The sequence below is a fragment of the Apus apus genome, chromosome 3 (assembly GCF_020740795.1).
Source record: "Apus apus isolate bApuApu2 chromosome 3, bApuApu2.pri.cur, whole genome shotgun sequence".
NCBI lineage: Eukaryota > Metazoa > Chordata > Aves > Apodiformes > Apodidae > Apus > Apus apus.
In genome coordinates, this window is record NC_067284.1 from 43,412,277 (window position 1) to 43,435,319 (window position 23,043).

General features: G+C 40.5%; 1 protein-coding gene across 4 annotated transcripts in view; it reads left to right on the forward strand.

The window, feature by feature from the left end:
- The window catches only part of CFAP61 (cilia and flagella associated protein 61), a 115,119-nt gene that overhangs the window by 64,463 nt on the left and 27,613 nt on the right, over positions 1-23,043 (forward strand). For all 4 annotated transcript variants that reach the window (XM_051614319.1, XM_051614320.1, XM_051614322.1 and 1 more), the window contains 7 exons: positions 5,652-5,750; positions 9,055-9,223; positions 11,170-11,344; positions 17,467-17,759; positions 19,684-20,011; positions 20,492-20,583; positions 22,739-22,944. In XM_051614319.1, coding sequence (XP_051470279.1) covers positions 5,652-5,750; positions 9,055-9,223; positions 11,170-11,344; positions 17,467-17,759; positions 19,684-20,011; positions 20,492-20,583; positions 22,739-22,944 — 1,362 coding nt within the window. The remainder of the gene's footprint in view (positions 1-5,651; positions 5,751-9,054; positions 9,224-11,169; positions 11,345-17,466; positions 17,760-19,683; positions 20,012-20,491; positions 20,584-22,738; positions 22,945-23,043) is intronic.

Here is a 23,043-nt window from a genome sequence, read left to right on the forward strand (position 1 = left end):
TAGGGGAGAATCCTTAATTTGACAGTTGGTAGAATATAGAGCCTACGTGTAATATATATGGTATGGAATAAAGGTTTGAGCCAGGATGAAGCAAATTTTCCTCATACTGATTTTTTTTTTCTTTTTTTTTTACTTTAGAGTGCTTTCTTTGAACTAGCAGCAAGTTTTCCAGCTAGTGGACTGATAATGCTGGAATGTTTATGTTACTGCTGAGATGCCAAGGGCGCTTTGCTCTGTGGCCTCAGATGCTACCGGAGGAGAACAGTCATGTCTGTTACTCTCCCGTAGGGAGGACTGGACTAGACATACAGCAAAATTGACCAAAGTATTCCATTCCATAAATCTATGTAAGCTCAGTGTAAGGTCAGAGATCATGGAAGTCAAGCCCCTTCCTGCCTCTTCTTCCCTTCTCTTCCCATCCATGGCTGGCATCCAGGGAGTACTCCATCTATCCACCACCGCTGATCCCTAGGCCCATGCATTCCTGACCCTCATAACTCTCCCCTCAACTCCTGTCTGCTTTGCCGCTCTCCAGCAGCACTCCAGGACATTTTGGGACTGCTCACAGCTCAGGAGATGCCATGGGAATTGCTGGGGGTGGGGAAGGCAAATAGGGGTTTGCACATTCAGCTTCTGATAAGATTGATCACCAGTACTGCAAAAGTAGTACCTTAATAAAAAACACTGTTCCATCAAAATGTAAGTTTTTGAAGGGAGAATGTTGTTTTGATAACAGGAGGAAGCAATTGGGACATGACCAAATATTTTGTTGAGGTGTTTTGAAAATAAAATGTTCTTGTTTGTAAAGAAATTGCATCTGAAACTTTTTAAAAATCAGAACCAAACATTTTTCTTTTAATCTCTGTTCTGGACAATTTAGAAGAGTGTTTTCTGAAATAAAAAGGGATGGTGAATTTCACCAGTGTTGTGGCCTATCTTGGAATGCAAACAGTCACGTTCTGGGAAGAAAAAAATGTGCTATCTCCTACTGAAGGAAGCACCTGACTTATCTAGCCCCTGGTATCAAAAAGTGGCAGTCAAATTAGATGTGTCCTACTGACAATTAGGTTCTCTTATCTTTTTATTTCAGTCAGTGATGTTCTTGATGTGTCTTTTGCTGGTCTTATGAGAAAGAGTCATCTTGGGTGCAGTTTATAGATGAATGAATAGGTGGAAAACCCCTTTCTTGACCCTTGCATTGAAAAGTGTCCCAGTAAAGACTTTATTGTTATCCCTTCTTTCATGAGCAAATTCATTCACAATCTTAACACTTTTCCTAAGGTTGATCCAATGGAGAACTGGCTTATCTTTGTTTACTCGTAATTAAAGAGGGATAACTTTGAGATGGACATCTGTTGGTCAGCAGTTAAGCTGAAATCCTGTTCTGAGGTCTGTAATTGATGCACTTACATAAGGTTCTTGAGAACAGACGCTTTTGGTAATTGTTGGTACAAACAATAACCCCTTTCTGCTGCTTCTGTTACTGACTCTTTCTAAAAGCTTAATAACCAAGTGTCGTAGGATCCGTCAAGAGCCTTCATACTACTCGAATGGCATCACGTAGCATCATACAGGGAAGCAGTTTTGCTGTGTTTTCACATGTCTTCATACTTGATTTTGTGTTGATTCTTACTTGTATGAGTCAAATATAGCTACCCAGAGAGTGGGAGGAAGAAGGGAGGAAGGGGAAAGGCTTTTGCAGCTCTGCCAGAGAAAGCTACAGCCTTTGTCTGGGCAAACAAAAGCAATCTAGACTAGTGGCGATATGAAAACACATTACTTGTAAAGATTACTTAAAGCCTATAGTGCCAAGTAACATATTTATCCTTTAGTGAAAATAGAAATGAGTGGGGGCTTCTGTGTTATTATTAATATTAGCAATCTTTGTTCAGCTGAGCATTTGTAGTTTTGTGTAGAGCTGGAAAATTTGTTAGAAAATATTTTCCTTTTGGAGAAGTCTATTCTTCAAGTCATGTCCCAATTACTTTGTTCTTGAAATGCTTGGGGTGCTGATCTTTCCTTTAAAAAATTTGGATAAATTGTTATATTATTTGGAAAAGGAGAACTACTGTCTGTATCTGACTGCAACTTGTACCTGGACACTTTTTGTTTCTCTGCATTGAACACTAGGTTATTGCCTGCTGGGACTCTTTTTTTATCATCATCTCTCATTCTGGACTCCATTCTTCTCCCAAAAATCTTAAGCTTCCTTTTGTTTGTGCAGGACAGATTTCTCTGATTTCCAAGTTTCATTAGTGCAAGAATTTGTATCTTTTTAGCATCTAGTGCTGAATACAGACTATTTGTTACCATTTTTAGAATAATTTAAAGGTGCTGTTTTTACAAGTCTACAGCAAGGTTGAGGATACAGTATAATTAGAACTTTTTGATAGCTTGTAATTCCAAATATTAAAGTTATTGTTTGAAGATTATATATTCACAAGAATATTGCACCTATTTTGGTAGCCGCATAAAGCATTATCTTCTGTCACCCTTTTTTATTTTAGTTTTTATAAATTACTGGAAAAATAAAAATGAAGTGTGATGCTTCATGTCAAATAAATGGAAATGCTTAGGTTCATGTAGAGTACTTCACTGTACTTTTTTTGTAACAAAAGTGATTTGACATACTATTTATGATAATGAGGGGTTTATTGAAAGCAATTAATTAAATCATTTGTTCAGGCAGTTTCCACCATCTAAGCCTCCATCATTATACCACACACAAGAAAAAAAAAAAAAAAGTAGCAAGACATCAGGCAAAAATAATCTGGAAAAAATAGTGAGGAATATTCTAACATTCACAAATGCCAGGATATATATATAAATAATGTACTAAAACTTTTTTGTTTGTTCCTTTGATTATAATCACAGTAAATTGGCAATCCTATTTTATTTCAAGGACAAGGGTGTTTAGGCTTTTTTTTGTAGCTGTCCTCTAGAACTGTTCAGTGAAACCAAACACCTTTTACTTATTTCCCTAGATACTCTAATCCCTCCCTGCTTTACCAGTATCTTTGAGCTGTTCTTCCCTTTGTATCCACAGCAACATGAATCCCTGCTGGAATTATTTGCTTCTAAAATGCAGGTGCACTTGTTTAATGCTGCATTGGTTCAGGCTCTTAACTTGAAGACATTTTCACCAAGCAGGAACCTCTGCTTTTACCCTACTTCATATTAGGCACAGTAGTATATATTAGAAGCATGTAAGATGTTCGCTCTCCTAACATGCACGACCTGTTTCTCAGAGCCTTTGTTGTTTTTTGGTTATTAAGAGCTTTTAGGCAGCAGTAAGGAATCAAAAGCCATAACAAATAAACCCTCCTTTTGTTAGTTTAGAAATAATAATGTCCTATAGAGGAAAGGGGAGAACGATACAGGGTGGTAACGTGGGCACCAGTCACTGGTTGAAATGCCCAAACCTGTTACCTCCCTGTGGCTGGGTGTGCCAGTGCTGGACAGTATCCATGTCTAAGCACCCACAGTTTGCCTATGTTTAAGTGCCTGTATATATATTTAAAATGCTAAGGTGAGGCTTACCATTCTGAAATCAAGCTTTTGTGATACAAGTTACTAGGGTTTTATACTTAATTGTTAATTTTCACAAGTGCCAGCCTGCGCTTGAACATCGAACACATTTTGATTCTTAGCTGAAGCCGATTTTTACCTCTCAGTTTGAAAACGTGATCGTTACTTGCACGAAGTCGTGCAGGGCGCTGTGAGGCACCAGACTCTGCCTCCAACATAGCTTGCCTTTTGGGTAGCTTTAATCCAGTTCTCTTTGTGCCTTGGTTTGTCTCTGTAAAATGGGAATCAGAGATATGACTAATTTCATCACAGTATGCTAAGGAGATGCTAATCAACATTTTGATGCCTTCAAGATTAATGAATGGGAAACGTGAATTAATGTTTGGGGCATATGGGAGTGCCATGGGGGCGCTGAGGTAGAAGTAAATCATTAGTTAGTAAATCGTACTGAGTGAAAGGTCTGAATTGAAGCCTCACGCTCAGTGGGGAAGAACTGAGCCAACATTGTGAGACTGTGGAAATACTGGGTGACTGCGTATAGGCTAAACAGAGATAGAGCATCTGTGGAAGAAACTAGTATGTGACCAGATCAATAATGTGCATCATAGTGCAATCATGCAAAAGAGGGATATTAATGTTGCCTGAGACCTACATTCTGCCATTTTCTGTGCTCCCTTCCAACATTTTCATCCTAAATATGTAATTTGAACTTAGTGCCATTGTTGCACCTGGATTTTGGAGACCCATTGGCAAGAGGCCATGCAGCGTGTACAGGGGTGATTTCAGTGCTAAGCTGAAAATAAACTTAATTGCTATGAGGGCAGGCAGGATAGGAGAATGTCTAGGATGTTTATGTACTGTCGTAGTGTTTTTCCTCATAATAACATGCAAACTAAATGCCAAGGAGTCATACTGTTTAGGTGTGCAGTTATTGTAACTGTTCATGTTTGCACTCCGCAAGGAGTACTCCATGAGTGCAGATGGTGTTCTCTACACTTTAAATTCAGCTTAATGTATTGGGCGAGCTCTCATTTACATGAAGAGCACTTTGTATCTCTCAGTCAGCATAATGTGGTCCTAAATGAAGAGCAAATTCTATTTACAACCACCTCTGCAGAGTGACCTTAATTTAAATGAGAATCAGGCCCATAATCTGTATAAATATATGCACTCTGTTACATTAAGGTTATTTATTACATTGTACTCAGTCGGAGTACGCGTGGAGATTTACCATAGATAATCCATAATCCAGAATTAAACTATTAATATGCATTTTGAAAGGGGCAGCCATAACCTTGAAATTCCTTGGTTTAAGTATGACCTTTAACTTTGTTTGAATATATTTTTTAAACGTGTGAATAACAAATTAACATTGGTTGATAAAAAACATTCTGATTCCTTTGTACCATTTGCATCAATCCATACTTAACTTACAGAAAGCCTTGAAGATTAGAAGGCTTAATCACTCATAATATTTATTTGTTTTTAAATGTCAGATCACATTTAGTTCAACATACTGTCAGTCTTGTTCCCCCCACACACACACTCTGGTGTTCACGAGATGGCAGTGGAAAGTATTCTTCTTTTTGTGTCCAAAGACACATGCATCCTAGCAAAGTGACTGAATGTTTTGTACCTGGCTTGTGTAAAGGAATTACTTTCTGTATCCTCCTGAATGTGGAATTAAAATCTATGCTGCTCCTTTGATAATCCCTCCTAATTTCAGTAGACCAGCTGCAGGAAGCGGACAAATTTCCAGTTGTCAGGAATTCTTTTTTTCATTTCCTGCAGCTTACAGAAGGTGAGCTGTGGACAATAGAGGTATTTGAGCAAAGGCTCAGTGGTCTTATGGTAACTTTTGCAGTCATGGAAGGGAAGTCCTGCCATAAGGTCTTAATAACAGAGCTTGTTAGTTACATGATAGAGACCAAAAATCTCTGTCAGGATTGAGACAGTATTGTGCTGGGTGCTGTGCAGCTGGAAAGGCACAGTGATGGACTGGGAAGCTAAGCTGTAAATACTGTAACCATACATTGAAATGCAGTCCTGTGCTGCTTTTACCAAACAGAGCCTCAGCAAACTTGTACTGGTTGAACTGTGGCATTTTGTTTTTCTTTCCACAGCCCTCATCTGAAGTTCAACAATCTGACCTTGATTTCAATTCATGGCCTTCCAGGAAAAGACCGACGAGGCTCCAAACATAGAAGATTTTTAATTAACAGGTTTGATTTAATATCTAAGCACTTCTATAGCTTCAAAGGGAAACATAACACATTGTAATACTCTGTGAACTTTTTCTAAATTTTAGATAGTTACACACACAGCCTCAAAATAATCCAGTCTCTACAACGTGCATTCACCCATGAAATGAATTTAATATAATTATTACTAGGGAAATATTGCTATAGCAGTCAGGAACTTTAGCTGGGGAATGAACTTAGTATAATTTATTTAGATTTGTCATGGGACTCTTTGGAATCTGTACATCCTATATTCTCAAATCTTTTACTCAGCAAGCAGCAATGCACTAAAGAGCCAGCTCTTTAGACTCCAAAGCAACACGTCTGCTTGCTGAAGCTTAGCAATGAAAGCTCTGCAAAGACATGAAAATGGTGTGATGTGTACCTGTTTAAAACTACCTTATCTCATTTGGAATTTTGCCCTGTCAAGGATTTTTTTAGTAAGTAGTTACCTGGATTAATTTTTTTAATTGTAGAAAGGGCATTGTTTACAAATCTTCTAGATTAAGGGATTTTATGTTTGCATAAATGCATGTACTCTTTTTCCTACTGTAAAAGAGTTGTAATAACAAAACATCCTTCCTGATTGAAAGTTGCAGTTCATAGCTGCCTCACCAGAATTAGCTGTTGAAATTTGAAAGCAGATTAGGAGTGAAAATTGAACTCTGCAGGATATGATTTTTGAAAGCATCCCTGTGATTTTGTAGTGTCAGTCTCCTGGGAACTGTGCACCTCAATTATAAAGGTGCTTTTGAAAACCCTCATCTGTCCTTGATGCCCATTTTATTTATAGGTTTCTGTATGATTACAGCGCAGAATTGTCAGTGGTTTTCTTCTCTTGTTTATTTGCCTCCAGCATTGTGAGAACAGAGGATGCAGAGCACCTCAGAAGGCCTGGTCATTCAAGTCCTAAAATTCTTCAGGTCATGAAAGAAATTTGTTTGTTTCTGCGACATCCTGTATGACAATACTGGGAGCTCAGTAACAACAATTAATGTGTAGCAATCAGCTCTGGTTTAGAATGTATATTGTGGCACTAATGGCAAAATAACAGCTGTTAGTGCTGAGTCTCCATCGTTCACTGCTGCAGTCACTGGTGTAATATAAAGACACCAAATGTGTGAACATGAGCTGAGTCCCCTTCTAGTTAATCACATTACATTTGTTCCTGTGGAAGAAAGTGGAGTATTTTTCATCACTCAGCATCAATAGAAAGTAAAGTTCTTGAGCTCCTGAATGGCCATGAGCTTTATTTGGTAGATGGAATATTTTTTCTGCAGTCACTTAAGATCACAGGCGGGATGAAGCCCAGGATTTCTTCATTGGTCATTCCCATCTTCTCTCATAGGCATGAAGTGCTAGCAGGGGTGAGACACAGCTTCCTTTCACACAAATTGTGCAAATTCCATCTTCTTGCCATGTCACTCTGATCTCATAAGCCAGACATCTGGGTAACACCAGCCATTAATCTTTTTTGCTTTTTTAAAACACGTTGCATGCTTTCCCACTAGGGTTTGCCAATTCGTCCCTTTACAAAGCTATAAATGGGTTTGGGATCAGCATTAATAATTAATTCTACTGAAAGTACCTAATTTAACAGAGTTTGCCTGGTTTACATTTTCAGCATCAGGAAGGTATTGAGCTTTGCATTGGATTTGCAGCATGGCCAGCAACATACTGTGTATTTTCAAAATGGGTTATTGCAAAACTCAGTGATGTCCAAGAGTCATAACGGACCTCATTGAAAATGTTGTATCTCTGGTTCTCCATGCATTTTATAATGATTTGTCTATTGTACATCTGTATTGGAGTATTTTATCTTCAGGAATCTTTCCTTCCAGAAGTCTATTAAACAGAGAGTGTAGTGCAAATGCAATAATAAATTAGTATCCTGGTATTTAGTTGGGCAGGGTGGGGGCATACTCTGAATCATAAAAGACCTTTAAAAATAATTTTAATTTTCATTACTGAAATTAATTGAGGCATACTGAAATAATTGAGACAGTGGAAGAGGTTTTGTTCCATTCAGATTTTGCTTCAAAATTAGCTTTTTTAATAGCAGCTTCTAGATCTTTGCTACTTCCGTCATACACAGTGATATATATGATACTTTACACTGAAAACAGGCTTTAACACCACTGAAAGACAAAAGCAGCAAAAGTAAACATTGCCTGAGATTTTTAAAGTCGACGTGATTTTAGGTTCCTTATTTTTTCGGTACTGGTAATAAATTAACACTGCCAGAGTGTGGTGCTCAGATGCACCTCGAAAATCAGATTTCTATTGAGGTATCTTATTTGGACAACACTGGGGCTGTAAGATGTTCAGGGACAAAAAGCCCTGGAAACCATAACCATGATACAGAACAAGGTTCTGCTTCTTAAAACAGATAAACCTTTATATGGTTTGTTACCTAGCACTGAAAGTAACTGCTTTGAAATTATAGAAGTTGCTTTCCCATTTTCATTGAGAATAAATTGTTGTTCAGTTACAAATTAGTGAAGATTAGTGTCTTTCACATCTGCACTGTTTGTGTCTCTCATTCACCTGCTACTTTTATTCTCTTTTGGATAGCCTATGTGATAGTTTCTCCTCTATTCCTGTTAATATTCAATTGCATCTTAGAGACTTTGGAAAGTTTGGGACGCGGGAGGCAGTTTAGTACATTTTCAGAACTATTCATTCTTGCATTTTGGGAACATTTATTTGGACAGGGGTTGCCAAGAGAAAATTTGAGAACACTGCCTTTTATTTCTACCACTGACAACTATTTTCCTAGCTTTATTTTTAAACTTTTCACACTACTACTTTGGAACATGGACATTAAAATGCCTGTGGTACCTTAATCACATTTGTGTCTCACCATAGCCAGTACTGGTGAAGTTGAATACCAAATGCAGCAAAAGTGAAAAAAAAAACTTAACAAGGGAGTCTTGAATAGGAGAAAGAATTAGACTGTTAAAATATTTTCTTTGCAGGTGCAAAAGTCTCCTCCTCATATCAGCCTGCAAAGAAAAAACAGAGTAAAACCTATATTTCTGATTTTGTTTTTAAATTATGTGGTTGTATGGCCCAGTGCTGGGAGGGATTGTTTGGTTTTAGCAGAAAGTTGTCAATTTGTAACTGAGTATTTCATAATGACTAATCTTGTACTATAGACTGCCGTAAGCTCACAGCGAGAGAACAGACTGGAACCACTAGGGGACTTGAGCTAACTCACCAGATGTCTAATTAATGCCTGCTGTCAGCTGCTGAAATGTCACTTACAGATATTCTTTCTTCACAGCCACTGTTTTAATGATGAAGATTATGCACAGATGTCACTTTGTTCCTGGGTTAACGTCGTGGTTGGTAAAATGACTGGCATAAATCGCACTGCCAAATATGTAGTTGTTTCCAAAGAGAAAAAAGTACCATATGACTACCTTGTTCTCTGCATGGGACTGAAATACCAGGTAAGATTCTGTGCAGAGTGAAATACATAAAAATATATATTCAGTTTTTACAGTGCATAGTGTTTCTGTAATTAGCAAAGCAGCAGAGTAGTCCTAAGCGAGTGCACAACCAGAAGTTAGCAGCCCTTCCATGTGGCAGGTTGTGCTATTCAGTGTGATTATAGAGCCTGGAGGAGATGAGAGGTTTTACAAAATTCTCTATGAGCAGCATCACTGCTCAGTATCAGGTATTAAACAAAGCTGCCAGTATTTTTGCTACCATGACCATTAAACTTGCTAAAGAATAGGCCTGGTTGACATGTGGCCCTAGCCACAGGAGACTGAACTCCAGCTGGCCTAACACCATTTGACCTAGTTTTGCCAATGGAGAGAATTCCTTATCAAATTAATTACTCATCTCACATGATGACCATGCCTAGGCATGTACGTGGTGCTCTGTGTTATTGTAGCACCCAGTTGATTTTCCAGTGACATTGGAGCAGACACTTAGTTACATGTGAAATGTGGAATCAAACTCATCTCCAGCCCTACAGGCTCAGCTGCAACTCAGACATCCCAGGCAGGGTTCCTTCTTTCTGGTGTATCATCACGTGGCTTTCAAGCTATGTAAACTGCACAGGCATCTTCTGGACAGCCCCCTTGCCTGCAGTGGTTTTGCCTTGCTGATCAGTTTTGGGTAGGAATCATGATTAAGATATTTTGCCTTTAAAATCAGGAGATCAAACTGAGCGTGTGTCTACAGGTTTTTACAGTGTTGTTCCGCATAAGTCACAAACACAAACATGATGTATGTTCAGTCCCATAGTGAAATCTGACTGCATGTGTGCAACAGATTTGTGGACCAAGAAAGCCTCAGTTTTTCTGCTACCACTTTTCAGAGAAGAGTCACCCTTTAAACAACAATCCTTATCCACTGTTCAACAGGAATGAAACAAAAGTTGAAGTCTGAGTGACTTAAGTGCTGCTAGAATAAGAAATTTGGAGATAACTCTGACTTGTAAAAGAAGTAGTAACTGCAAGAGAAAACTCAGGTTTTATTTCCCCTCAAGAAGAAAATCTAATGTCATCTCTTCTCACTTTTAAGGTCTAAAAAAAATAGGAAGGAATTTTTTTTATTATCTGGTTTCTCTTTTATTACACAGAGCTGTAGTACATACTTTTTATAAGTTGTCCCTTATTTGGTAAGCAGTCAAATTAATGCCTACTAAAACATTATTCGTTATGATTAAGAGGATTTACTTGTTGAGTAAATAAGATCTTTTGATGTCATGCCTGTTTTTGAATGACTAAAGATTATTTGAGTTGATCCCATTGGCAGTGTGCATATCATTTAGGACATTAAGCACTGGTGCTGTAGAAGTCATAGATGAGATTTCTGTATCATTCTGACTGAATTTGCAAATATAAAGCAGCATTATACAATTAAGACATTACTGAATTCTGGAATTTTAACCACTAAGCAGGTTTTGGTCCCTTCCTCTGGAACAAAATCTCTCATATTTTAGAAAGCTGATTTTTGCTGAGAAAAGATGGGCAGGCAGTCCTGCTGCACAAAGAATTGTCAAGTGTCATTTAAAGGAGTATGTTATTCAAATAACTGCAGAGATCCTTCAATCATAAATTTATGGATTGCTGCTGTTTGCTGTGAAGCCCCTCTCATTTGCATTGTGCCTGTATGGATATTCACTTGCTCTGGCACTGCTGTTTAAATGGTCACCCGTACTCCACAGCCAACACAGTCTGTACTCAGACTAGCACAAATCCATCTTCTCTATGGCCACTGGTGTGTTTGCTACTGCTGAATGTTAAGAAGGGTCAGGATGTACGAGGACAGCAACCCTTAGGTAGTCAAATGGCTTGTGTCATTGTTTTTTTAAATCTTTCTTAACGCATCTTCAAGATATATGTGCCATATATTCATTCACTTCTTTATTCGCTTCTTCCAGGTCCTGGCTCCCACAGGAGCAGATATCAGTACACTCCCAACTAACAGAGAAGTCACGAGTAAGTGGCCACAGAGATACACAGGGAAAGTCCCTTCCAATCATTTTACTCTCAATGATGATCAGGACTGCTTAAGGGCAATGCACTGGCTGAAGGAAAACATTGTCAACTTGGAAGGTAAGGGCATTTCTTAACACATGCACACTTACGGAAATGTTTTCTAGGTTTATTGTTCCCTTAATTCCATGGTGTAATTGCTGCTTGATTAATTCTAACAAAGTCTTTCATCTGCTGTGCTTTGTTTTCCAGATAAATTTACAATTTGTTGTCATTTTTGATACCCAGCATATTTAGCTAGGAAATAAAAGCTTCAGATAGATTTAACTATCTGTAATTATTATATAGAACAAAATGAGTCCCAAATGCAAATCTGGCTGGAGTCATTAATTAACCAATTAAATAATAATTTAATTAGTGGATGTGTTTTTCTGCTGTATAGAAAAATATCTAGATTTGAGGCCTAACACAAAGAGAGCAGGTCTAAATTAGGAAGTGGGTTTTTTCAGTATCTGTCACTTTTGTAGTTGGTTACATTGGTTACAGATTTTCTCATAGAACTGAAGGCTCCCAGTGTTTTCTTAAAATGCACACATTAAAATCACACATTTGTGCAGATTTTTGTCCACCATACCTATAGTTCCTCAGCTTTTTCATGTGTGCTTTGCTTATATTTTCATGAGTTCATTCACCGAACCTGTATGCTGTTGAAAATATCTGGAATCATCCAGGCTTCCGAGTTAAACCTTCAACTGCAGAATGGGAGACCAAACAGTAGATGAATTCATGTCACATCAATTCTGTTTGCTGGATCTGAGTTAGGCCAGAATTCAGAGCAGGAAAGCTGTTTTTTGTGGAAAGGCTGTCAACTGAGTGCAACAACAGGAGTTTCCTAAAGATACAGTTTACCTGGCTCATTCGTAGACAGCATAATGAAAATTCGTAGTTATTTTCTGTGGTCTACAAGGTTCATGTTCTGCTTGGCAGACCTTTGGGGAAGTTCTCAAGACACTGGAAATTTCTTTAGCATCCTCCAAGACTTGATGTGATCAGGACAGGAAGACAATAAATATGATCATGTTTCTTTTCACATTTCCCTCAGAGAGCATCCAGGCCTCAGGCATTTGAGTGGATACTCCTCAGCAGTCCCACTTGCCTGTTCTTCCTCTAGTAACAGCCCCTGCCCACACAGTCCTACCTTTATCATTAGTAATGCTAAATGAAAATTATATTAATCAGCATTTCATTATTGCTGCTGCCTTTTGTTGTGTTGTAAGGATGGATATCCTAATTAGGCACTATCCCTGCCTTCAATTCTAAGCTACGTCCACAACTCTCAGTGAGGCTGATTGGGAGGGACCTTTTGGAGATGTGGTCCGTGGGAGCACGATGCCTCCCACTTTCTCCCCACCTTGTCTCTGGCTTCAGTTCTCTTTCACTGCTCTTCCCACTTCATGTCCTCTGCCCCTGCAGATGTCAGCTCTAAAGAGTGCCCAGCTGGAGAAGTCCTTCACCTCTCTCTGTTCTTCCTCCCCGATTTGTTTTCCAGCTGTACTTCTTATGAATGTTGTTCTTTCAGACTTGATCATAGCTGCATCCCAGATCCCTACTCATTCTGAAAATTAGTCAATTTTTCAGCCCCTAGCCTAGTCTGGAGACAGCCTAGTAGGCGAGGTGCAGAGGCAGGGCTCCTGTAGAGTTCAGCAATTGATTATTTGGATGTCTGTCAGCTCTCTGCAGGCCATGGTACTGCTCTGCTGGGATGACTACAATTTTACATTTGCATTTAGTTTTCATCTCTAAAATTCTCCAGATCCTCGTTTTGCCTCCCTCAGTAAAAAGCAGTACTCCACCTCATATATTTCATCTCATCAAAATGGTAAAATATTGTCAAACTCATACTGACCTGTTTTAAAACATTTTAAAATATGACTTGCTTATGTTTAAAGAAAATGAAGAGGCTAATAAAACTGTGTCTGTTGGTTGTCGTAGCTGCACAGAAACACACATTCATCCTCCCACTTCTGATATAATAGTAATTCTTCTCCGCCTATACTCAGTCTTTTCTCCATGTAGCTATCTTCTATTTGTGCTCCTCTTACTCAGCCATTTGCTGCCTTGGTCACAAGTAGCCTGGAGCCTGCTATGCCCCGTTCCTCTGCGAGCAGGGCACCAGGCTCTGCCGCTGGGTGAGCCCTCAGGTCCCACATAGGCAGCCAGGGGTTGGGGCAGAGAGCAGCCCCCACGGGTCCCGACCCAGCAAGGAGAGTGCGTGCAGCTGCCCAGATGGGGGAGAAAAACACCTGCAGGACCACCTGTAGTTCTGGAGGTTTTTTGAAGGAAGCTTTAATCACTGAGCTTTCGCAATCCCAGTCTTATTAGCTTGATTGCATGAAATCTTCATTTGGTGGCACTGATTTTGAGAGCAGCTTTGATTTAAGAGTTAAGGTAGGGCTTTTAATTGCCTTTTTTCCCCTCTCAGCACTGGGCGCCACTTAATTCTGGATTTAATCAGTGGATGTCGCTTTGCAGGTTGTGAGTAGATCAGGATCAGCTTGGTAGCAGGTGCTGGGGTCGGCACGGCGTGGGTGCCATGCAGGCAGCAGCAGTGCCGGGCAGTGACCGTGCCTCCGAGGATGGGCAGCAGGGTGGTGGCAGCAGGGTGGTGGCTGCAGCCTTCCTCGCCAGTCTCCTCCTTGCAAGGAGAAAGGCTGGCTGGGAGAAGCTTAGCGGCACTCCACGGCGGGTGTTGCTCGAGGAGCCCTGGGAGAAGCAGTGAGCCACGTCCGTGGGGGGCTAGAGCAGAGTGCCCTGAGCAGGGGCCGGGGGCCTGTGCCCCCGCCGGTCGCGCTGGCAGCTCCGCAGGGGCTCCTGCTGCCGAGGCCAAGCAGCAAGGGAGAGCACCAGCCCCGACGGCTGCTGCTGCGGCTGCTCTGATGGAACCCAGCCGCCTAATGCATGTAACCTATTATAACTGTAATTGTGACTAATTGAAATTCATCTCCTATTAGCTCTGCACTTTCCATGAAAATAAAAAGTAGGATGGAAGTAAAGTAAGGAACAAAACTGCTTTAATGGCCCAAAATGGTGCAATTATTTTTTCTCTTTACCTAAACATAGTTTACTGCCTTATTAAAAGCATGTTTATAGGAATACTATCGCATTAAAATTCCAGTGCATGAATCACCAACAGGAGCCACCAATGCTTTAGCTAATACTGGTTTTCTCTGTTAGCTTTTGCAAACTAAAAAGATTCAGGTCATGCTAGGGTCACTGAAATCTTGTGCTTCCACTTGTGGAAAATGAATCAGCCTGCTCTGCAGCCGAACACTGACATTCTAGTAATAAATGATAAAACTGCTCTAACGATCTTTATTTATAGCTGCTTTTTTCCGTGGAAGATTATTATGTTTACTCACAGATAGATACATTTTCATGTAGTTAAATAATAAAAGCATCCTGAGGAACTGCTATCTGTCCAGTGAACATAATTTCAGTCCATAATGAATATCTGTAGTTCCTAGACTACTAGCACAGTAATCTAAAAAGCCACTAATATTGTAATAAGCAGAAACCATAAATTGTTGATTTACAAGAGGTCAGTAAAGGAGCATTGCTTTCCTTCATCTAATGCAGTTGTATTTAATATTACCATATAAAACAGAATTTTAATTTTCCTTGAGAAATGCAGAGCTTGAATCTGATCTCGTATATACAGAAATGCCACCATGTAACGCAATAAATTAACTTCCCTCCAAAGAGGCTGGTTCTGCCCAATGCTGAGGATCTCTCAGTTGCCCAGACTTGTTTGCCTTAGAGTCAAAACAAAACTTTGCTAGGCTGCACCTTTAGAAATCAATTCTTCATACCCCTTTCCCAGCCTCCTTCTCTGCATCCTCTTCAGCTGTTTGGTTTTTGCCACTTGCTAACTGAAAATGTGTAAATGTAATGTGAGGCTGTTGGCACCCACACATCACAATCTTACCTGTACTGTTAGCACATTAGGTTACTAAAGATGAGTATGTTGGAAGGTGTATTCCACAGTACAAACTGCTTGTTTACTTCTTGCACTACACCCTGCTGCAGTGGTAAAAAGTCTTTCGTCTTCCTTTTTTTTGGTGCTCTCATAAGCACAGTACTGCCTGCAGATATGCATCCTGGCAGGCAGAGCAACGGAAAGGGTTCTTCTGCCCTGGAAAGTCAGCTTAGCAATCTACACATTGGGTGGAATTCCCACTATCAGACATTATACATATGCTGTGTTATGTTTATGGAAGTAGTAAGATCTCTTATTATTTCCATTGGATACATTTGCAGGTAAAATTGTTCTGTCCCTCTGGTCATTGATGTGAATAGTAAAAATATTCTTTCCATAATTTCTGAGCATGTATATTCATGGAGCAATCCTTTTCTCTGGCAGTTATGAAGAGATATGGGTTTTTTTGGCAGCTACAAGGAGACAAACTGATACGGACAAATAAAATAACCTTCTGTTCAAAGGGGAATTGATAGAACATCTCTTAACAATTTTTACCATTAATATTCTTGGGAGCTATGGCTTTGTGAATGCTCTCTTTAGTATTTCTCTGTGTCTCATGCAGTAAAACATGGTCCCAGTGAAATTAGTTTAGCCTATGAAATAATAAAATTTAGGTTGAAGGGGATGGTATCACTTGTAGTGAGACATAAATGCCAAATCTGAGATAAACGTGCAAGTTAGTTGCATGAGGCACTCTCTTACCTGTGCATCCCTGCTTACTGCAGTGCTGTGGAGGAAAACAAATGCTGCTAAAAGTCAAGATCAAGCCAGTTGTGTAGGAAAGGCAGCTTGAGCTGTAGGGGCAGCTGAGCAGCACAGAAGCAAGGCTGGTGGTGTCTGCACATTACTGCTGCATGCCCAAGGGAGCCTGGGACAGCCTGGGCTCGACCCTTCTTCACTTGGCAGGAGCTTGGCTGTGGCCCTCATAGCAGAGGGTCCTTATCCACCGGGAAAGGAGTTCCCAGTCTGTCCTATGAGGGCTGTGCCATTTTGCATGGATTACTTGATAGCTTACTGGATCGTGGAGCAGAAAAAAGGTTCCTATTCTGAACAGGGAGAAGAGTAGCAGGTTTCAGTCCCTGCTCAGAGGAATGTTTATGTGTTTTATATTAAACCATCCTTAGATAAAACACACAGATGCTCCAATGCATCCCAGCTCTCTCTCCCTCTCTGCCAGGAGGGCTTTAGCATTAGGCTGGAGGGTCACATCACGCTTACACAGCACGTGCTTCCCTTCCACCCTCATGCAGTTGCTCTCAGCTTTAACTACACAGTTTAAAGTGGCACTGCTTCAGTGGGAGATTCTGCAAGATCCTACCATGGAACTTTGCAGCTAAGGGCACTGCCCTGGAAGGTGGGAGAGGTGGGTTTGCATGGGAGTTCAACCAGAAAGATGAACCTGGTTTAAACCATGGCTTCAGCTCTAGCGACAATACTCTGCAAAAGGAGCAGCAATGTCCAAGGGCTGTTTTCATACCCACCAATCAGCAGTGTCTGTCTCCAGCTGGCCGAGTGCCGGACAGTGTTCAGGGATGGAGGCTGACTGGTTCGGAGCACATCCTGAGGCATTCAGGCTTTGGGACAGGGGCTGGGGGAGGTGGCTGCCTTGCAGGAGCAGCACAGAGCTGCCAGCACTCCGCGGCCCCCTCTGCCACTCAGCCCGCACAGGAGCACATCTGCAGGGGCCTCTCTGTTGTCCAGATATCAGGCTTTGGAGGATGGAAGCACTGGTGACCTCCCATATTGCACAATGGCTTGTTTTCTAGAATTCAGTCTTTCCAGTTTGTGGGGGTTTTTTCTGCATGATATATTAAATTTGCTCCTCTCTCTCTCCTCCCCCTCACCTCCAGTAAGTCTTTTGAATGAACAAAATTCAGGAGGGAGGGGAGAACAAAATAAAAATGTCTCCTTTTTTTTTTTTTTTTTCCCCTAGAGGATTTTCAATCAAAATAATTTCGAGTTATGGGGTCAGAATGAATGTCATACTTCTGTGTTAAGTACTTGCTTACTTTGTGGGATGTTTTGTACAGATTCTTCACTAAATTATCTTAGCTACTGTTGCTAGGTAACATTGTTTGCTTCATAGCATCAGAGGAATAAGAGGGTCAAAGAGAGCAATGTTGTGTTATTATCATCTGAGTTATACTAATAAGGTTTTCATTGTGCATCTTAAAAATTTGTCCCCTTTTTTTTTTCCCCTTAGGGAACGTCATTGTCTATGGGAATACAATTGACATTTACACCACGGTAGAGACCCTCTTATCTCTTGGAATTGATGGTTCTCGCATACATCTGGTAAAGCCTCCACTCAGCTCCAATGTTACTTGCCTTAACAACAACGATATCGAAAGTGCTGTTCAGGAGGCTCTGTCAGAGGCTGGCGTGTCTGTTTATTGTGACAGCATCCTGGCACAGTGGAACCGAAGCGACGACCCAGACCTTATCACATGTGCTGCTTTCACTACTAATACAAAACCCTTTAAATTGCAGTGTTCAGTAAGTATATGCTTCCATTGTATCTCCTTCAGTCTGTTTTTAAGACAAAGGCCATCAAATTCAGATAGTCCCTCATTGGTTTGTGTGTTTTCTTATTTGTCTCCAGGATTGAACATTCACTTGTTAGTCTAAAGGATTGTTTTTTTAAAATCCAAATAAAACCATTGTTAATGCCCTGACTGAATTGGATTAAAATGTATTTAAGTCACCTGACTCATAAATACTTGTTCACTGCTCACAGCTGAGTGACAAATACTCTTAATTCATTTTCTGAATAATTCCAGAAATCCTTTTATTATTTAAATGCATAAGCAACTCCTGTCTATAGTTATGTGCATTTGATTAGGTCATAGTAGAAGCCAATAATGTTAGAACTGAGAGGCCTAATATGTAATTTAGTTAAAATATATTTTAAACAGATTTTTCTCTATATATATTAATGACTGCATTTTTGTTCACCTCTAGTGTCAATATCCGATACTGACAGGTATGGCCCCACTGAGAGATTTGTGACAGGTTTTAGCCTTTACTAATTGGCAGAATAGTTCTGTTTTTCTTTGTTGGTCTTATCCATGTAAGTGAGTGCCTCTGACAGAGTCACTTCAACATGTGTCCATGTTGACACTCGGACACTTCAACACAGCCCCCCCAGCACTCCTCACTGCGGGCATGCTTCCTTGTGCAGCAGGTCTGTTGGGATTCTGGGAGGGAAGAGCCATGTGCGTTCCCGGAGAGCTGCCCAGGAGCTGCTGGTCCCTGCTGGCCCTGGAGAGTTCTAAGGCATTGAGTGTTCCCAGCCCTTTTCTTTTTAACATCTGGATAGTTAAACCCTTCCTGATGTAGGCAAAAACCTTGCATAGCACTTTTACTCACTAGCAGTCTCCTGACTGGTTCCCATATCAGTGGTGATGTTCCTCCCACTCTCTCCTCATACGAGGCTCTTCACTTTCTCTCCTCTTTCCCTGAAATCCCTCAGTTTTTATCCTTCTTCCACCCATGTGGTACTTGTTCTTGCAACTTAATATCTATTTATTCACTCTCTCCCCATCCACCCACCCTCTTTTCCCCACCACCTGGCTTGTGTGGCCTGCACTGTTCCTTCAGATCCCCCGGTCCTTGCAGTTGGTTTCTTTTGTCCTTTTGTGCCCCGTGCCTGTTCTTCCCTTTCGACGTCTCCCTCACCCAGCCTCTAAGATAAGAGATGTGCAATTACTGGTTGTGTCAGCGGCTTTATATTTTCCAAAACTGGTTCAGCTGTCTTGTATGGCTCCTATGTCTGCTTTTAGCTGCCTGGGAGGACAGGCTCAGAGGACAGGGCTCTGGAGAGCAGCCTCCGCCAGGAAGGCAGCTGCCTCCATGAGGGAGCAGGCTGTGCAGGAATCAGCCCTGCAGCGGCTCTGGGCCTTTTGGGATTTGAGCCAATATCAACTGTTGATTGGCAGTTCTTGGGGGCTTAATTTGTTGAGTCCTGCAGGATAAAAACAACGGGAGAAAATCTCTTTCCCTAAAGCAGCAGCTTCCCTCCCTCCCCTCCTGGGCTGACAGATGGCTCCCAGCCTGGAGGTTGCAGCCATCCCCTCCCCTCCAGTGACACTGTCCTGCCTGTCAGCCCAAGATGTGGGGCTGTGTGGTTCTCTTGCTTCACAGGCAGAGCTGCTCTGATGTTTGATCTACTAGATGGCTAGAATTCCCTTAACTGCATGTAGTTCATTACTTGTTTTGTATACAAACAAGACTAGAGGCTCTGCTCCCTCTTCTGCAGCATCTCTGCTGCTCCAGTGTTACTAAAATTTGCACCTCCCTTTGCTTCCTGTGCCCTTTCTTCTGTCTGGCTTATCCAGCCCGTTTGAGCATCTAACATGCTATAGTTATAATAACCTATAGGTATAATAACCGACACATATTTACATCTCTCTTTTTTTAGGCATTTTTTAGCTTTGCCTACAGGACAGTGGATTATGAAACCTTTAAGGCAATTAATGATGCTTGCCTTGTTTTTGATGGAAGACTAGTGATCGACACCAAGTTCCACACTAATGATGTCAGTATCAGGGCTGCAGGTCCTTTAACAAAGTACTCCAGGAGATATTATGTAGAGGAATGGACACACAGCAACTTCAATTCAAAAGAGATTGGCTTTGAGCTTGCCACATCCATGCTGCATCTCTTTGACCCAAGCCATAAGCCCATTTCTGAGCCACCAGAAGGCTCAGATAGACTCATCCCCATGTACAAGGGCTGTCAAATTAAAGGTATGTCAAAATGGATTTCTGTCACACTTTCATATCCTCTTCAGTATTTCTGCTGCTATATAATAAGGGCAGGTCTGTCTCACCGAAGATGCCATCTAATGGCAGTGGAGTCCTCAGAGCTCCTGACAGAGCCAGTGGAGAGTGGTGAGTTGCAATAAAAGCTTATGCTGTAGATTTTTGCTGGTAATGGACCAAGTCGTGCTTTCATTTATACTGCAGTGCATGTGGAGTGTTTCCATTGAAACTGGATGTCTTTATTCCAAGTTCAAGATCTGTAAAATTATCATCAGAACTTTTCAATGTGTAGCTACTGCAAAAGTATGTCTAAAAAAAAAGTTTATAAGATGAAGTCCACCAAAACAAAATTAGTTCTTGTTTTCTTGTTAAAGCCACTTAAAACAAACAAAAGTTTATAGGAGAAGGAGGACAAACTTCATTTTCTTCTTTGTTAATTAAATCCTGTATTTTCATTTACGGCAGGAGGTGTTCTTCCTGGAGGATATAATTACTTGCATATTTCCAAACCAGAAATCCCCATCCGCTTGGACTTACAACTTGCACTGTGTGATCATGTAAGTTTAATTATTTAACTTTTCTTTGCTTGGTCCTTCATTTGGAAGGATGTTCTTATTTAGGATACATACAGGTACATGTGTAAGTACCATCCATCTTAAAAAAATATCTTGAGCAAGCATGTGTTTAAGTATGCATTTAGAGACCTTCTGGAGCTGGGACTTATCAGTAAACTCTGAATGGAACAAACCACATAAAACCAAATCTCTGTAATTATTTGAAAATGTTTCATTTATTTTAATGCAAATTCACTGTCATATTGCAAGTGTGGAATACATACAGGTACGATTATCTGATTAACTTCTATAGTGCAGTTCTTAATTCCTTTGCCATGAAATCAACCCAAAACCAAGGGGTCTTTGGTCCTTGAAAGCAGGAAATACTTGTCAAGCCCTAATACCCTGAACTATTCACTACTGTTTGTAGCGCTTTGGGTTCCAGTAGTTCCCTAATGGGACATTACAGCTCCAGCCCTTGACCCTTTTTTCCCAGAGTTGGTGGCTCAGGACTGTACCTGGTTGCTGAGCCATTTGTCTTAGCACAGGCTGGAAGGTGATCATGTTGGCTTTTCCTCAGTACTCTCTTTTTCAGGATGGCTTTGTTTTACCTTGATTCTGTAGAGAGAAACAAGTCATTTTCTCAGTCTTATGGAATAAGGTCCTTTTGAAATTCCTAGCACATATTTCTTACACAGCACATCAAGGTAGTGGTGGTGTTTGCCATCAGATTTGCATAAGAACAAATTCAGAGTCAGCTAAGCCTGGGTGCAGCGTATAAATTGGGTACAGCTGGTGAACAAGTATGAATTCTATCACTAACTGAACCTTGTAGATGTTAATTTCCATACTTTCCAATATTTGGCTTTCTCAAGGTGAGAAGCCTTGCAAAAGGTTTTAGACATGTATAAAACTGGAACAGGAATACAGTTTTTAAAACATAGCTTCAAGCTATGTGATCATCCCATTGAATGTGAAGTTTGAAACAACTTTTTACATTTTTGTCTTTTACCAAGTGATTGTTTTAACTAGCTGAAGCTAAATGCTACAGTTCGAGCATCAACATCCAACATTATTATTGTTTTATTGATAGTAGAGTTGGTGTTAGCAACACTTGGCAGCCCCTGTTCAAATTAGCAAGAGTGAGTCAATGAGAACAATTCTAAATCATACATATATCTGTGTTTGTGTGTAGATGCTCACACACCTATGCATATATATTTAATGTAAATATGTCCATATAGGTATTTAAGGGCAATAGTAATTAATCATTTGGAAGTCTGGAATATAGCCTGAAGGAAATTTCTTAAGAGATCAAGGCTATCCTGCTGCAGTTGCAGGCAGCCCTCTATTATAGTGCCATTTATACAATTCCAAAGGTTTTTTTTAAAACTGAACCAGGTCCTTCTTGGTATTTCTTCCCTTCTTGGAATGCTGTTCCAACACATCATATCTGTGACTACTGGAAAACTTCTATACCGAGCCAAAAATGCTTAATTGGTACATGATACGTCTTTGAGTTGTAACATTGAAGTTTGCTTGTAACTGATTAATGTGGTAATATCAACCCTCTGCCTGCAATCGTATTGCTTCTACCATGTACCATAAACACCAGTGTGTCCTTCACTCATCAGGACAGTATCCTATAGTAAATTTTGATGTGCCATGTGTGGGCAATAATATGAACTCTGTATAACAAACTAGGATGAATAGAGTTCAATTCAGTTGCCTAGACAGAGGCATCTAGTGTGTTTGGGATGCCCCAGAGCATCCCTTCTGACCTCTAGCTGCTGCTCCAGGAGGTCACAGGTATCCCATGGAACCTCTGTCTAACTGCCAGCACAGTTTGGGTGGCCCAGATCCCTTTAGGTGTCTCCAATGGCACTCAGGATTGGGCAATCAAAGCCCATGCTGCACATGCAGTCCTTTTGTGTACAGTTAATCAAAGTCTAAATCACACAGATAATCTTTGTATCCAAACTGCAGCAAAGTGCCTTGTTCTATAAACTGTGTTACCAGGAATAAAGAAATTTTAAAAAAGCATTGTGGATTTTAAGGAATGACAAATATCAGCTAGGAGACCCTGTCTGATCGTGTATGCACACCAAGCTAGGTGTTTGTTCCATCTCCACAGCTTTCCTTATATTTTCTATTCCAGGGGATGGAGTTTATAACTGGAGAGGCAAGACATGGGAATTATTTCAGGATGCACATCAACAAATACAGTATGGTAGATAGCATCACCTGCTTTTCAGTGGAACCCTTTCCTGTCTCCAACTACATTTGCCTATATGGACAGCATGAGCGTCTCCTTAATGATCTTTGTTACCGCTGGAATGAGGGGCAGATCACAGATCTTTACAGGTAAGATAAACTCAGCATTCTGCATAAAACCTACCTTCTGGCCCAATTTTAGTTTTATTTTATTGTGGTTTATCTTTTGGTTGTTTTCCCTTAGAACAA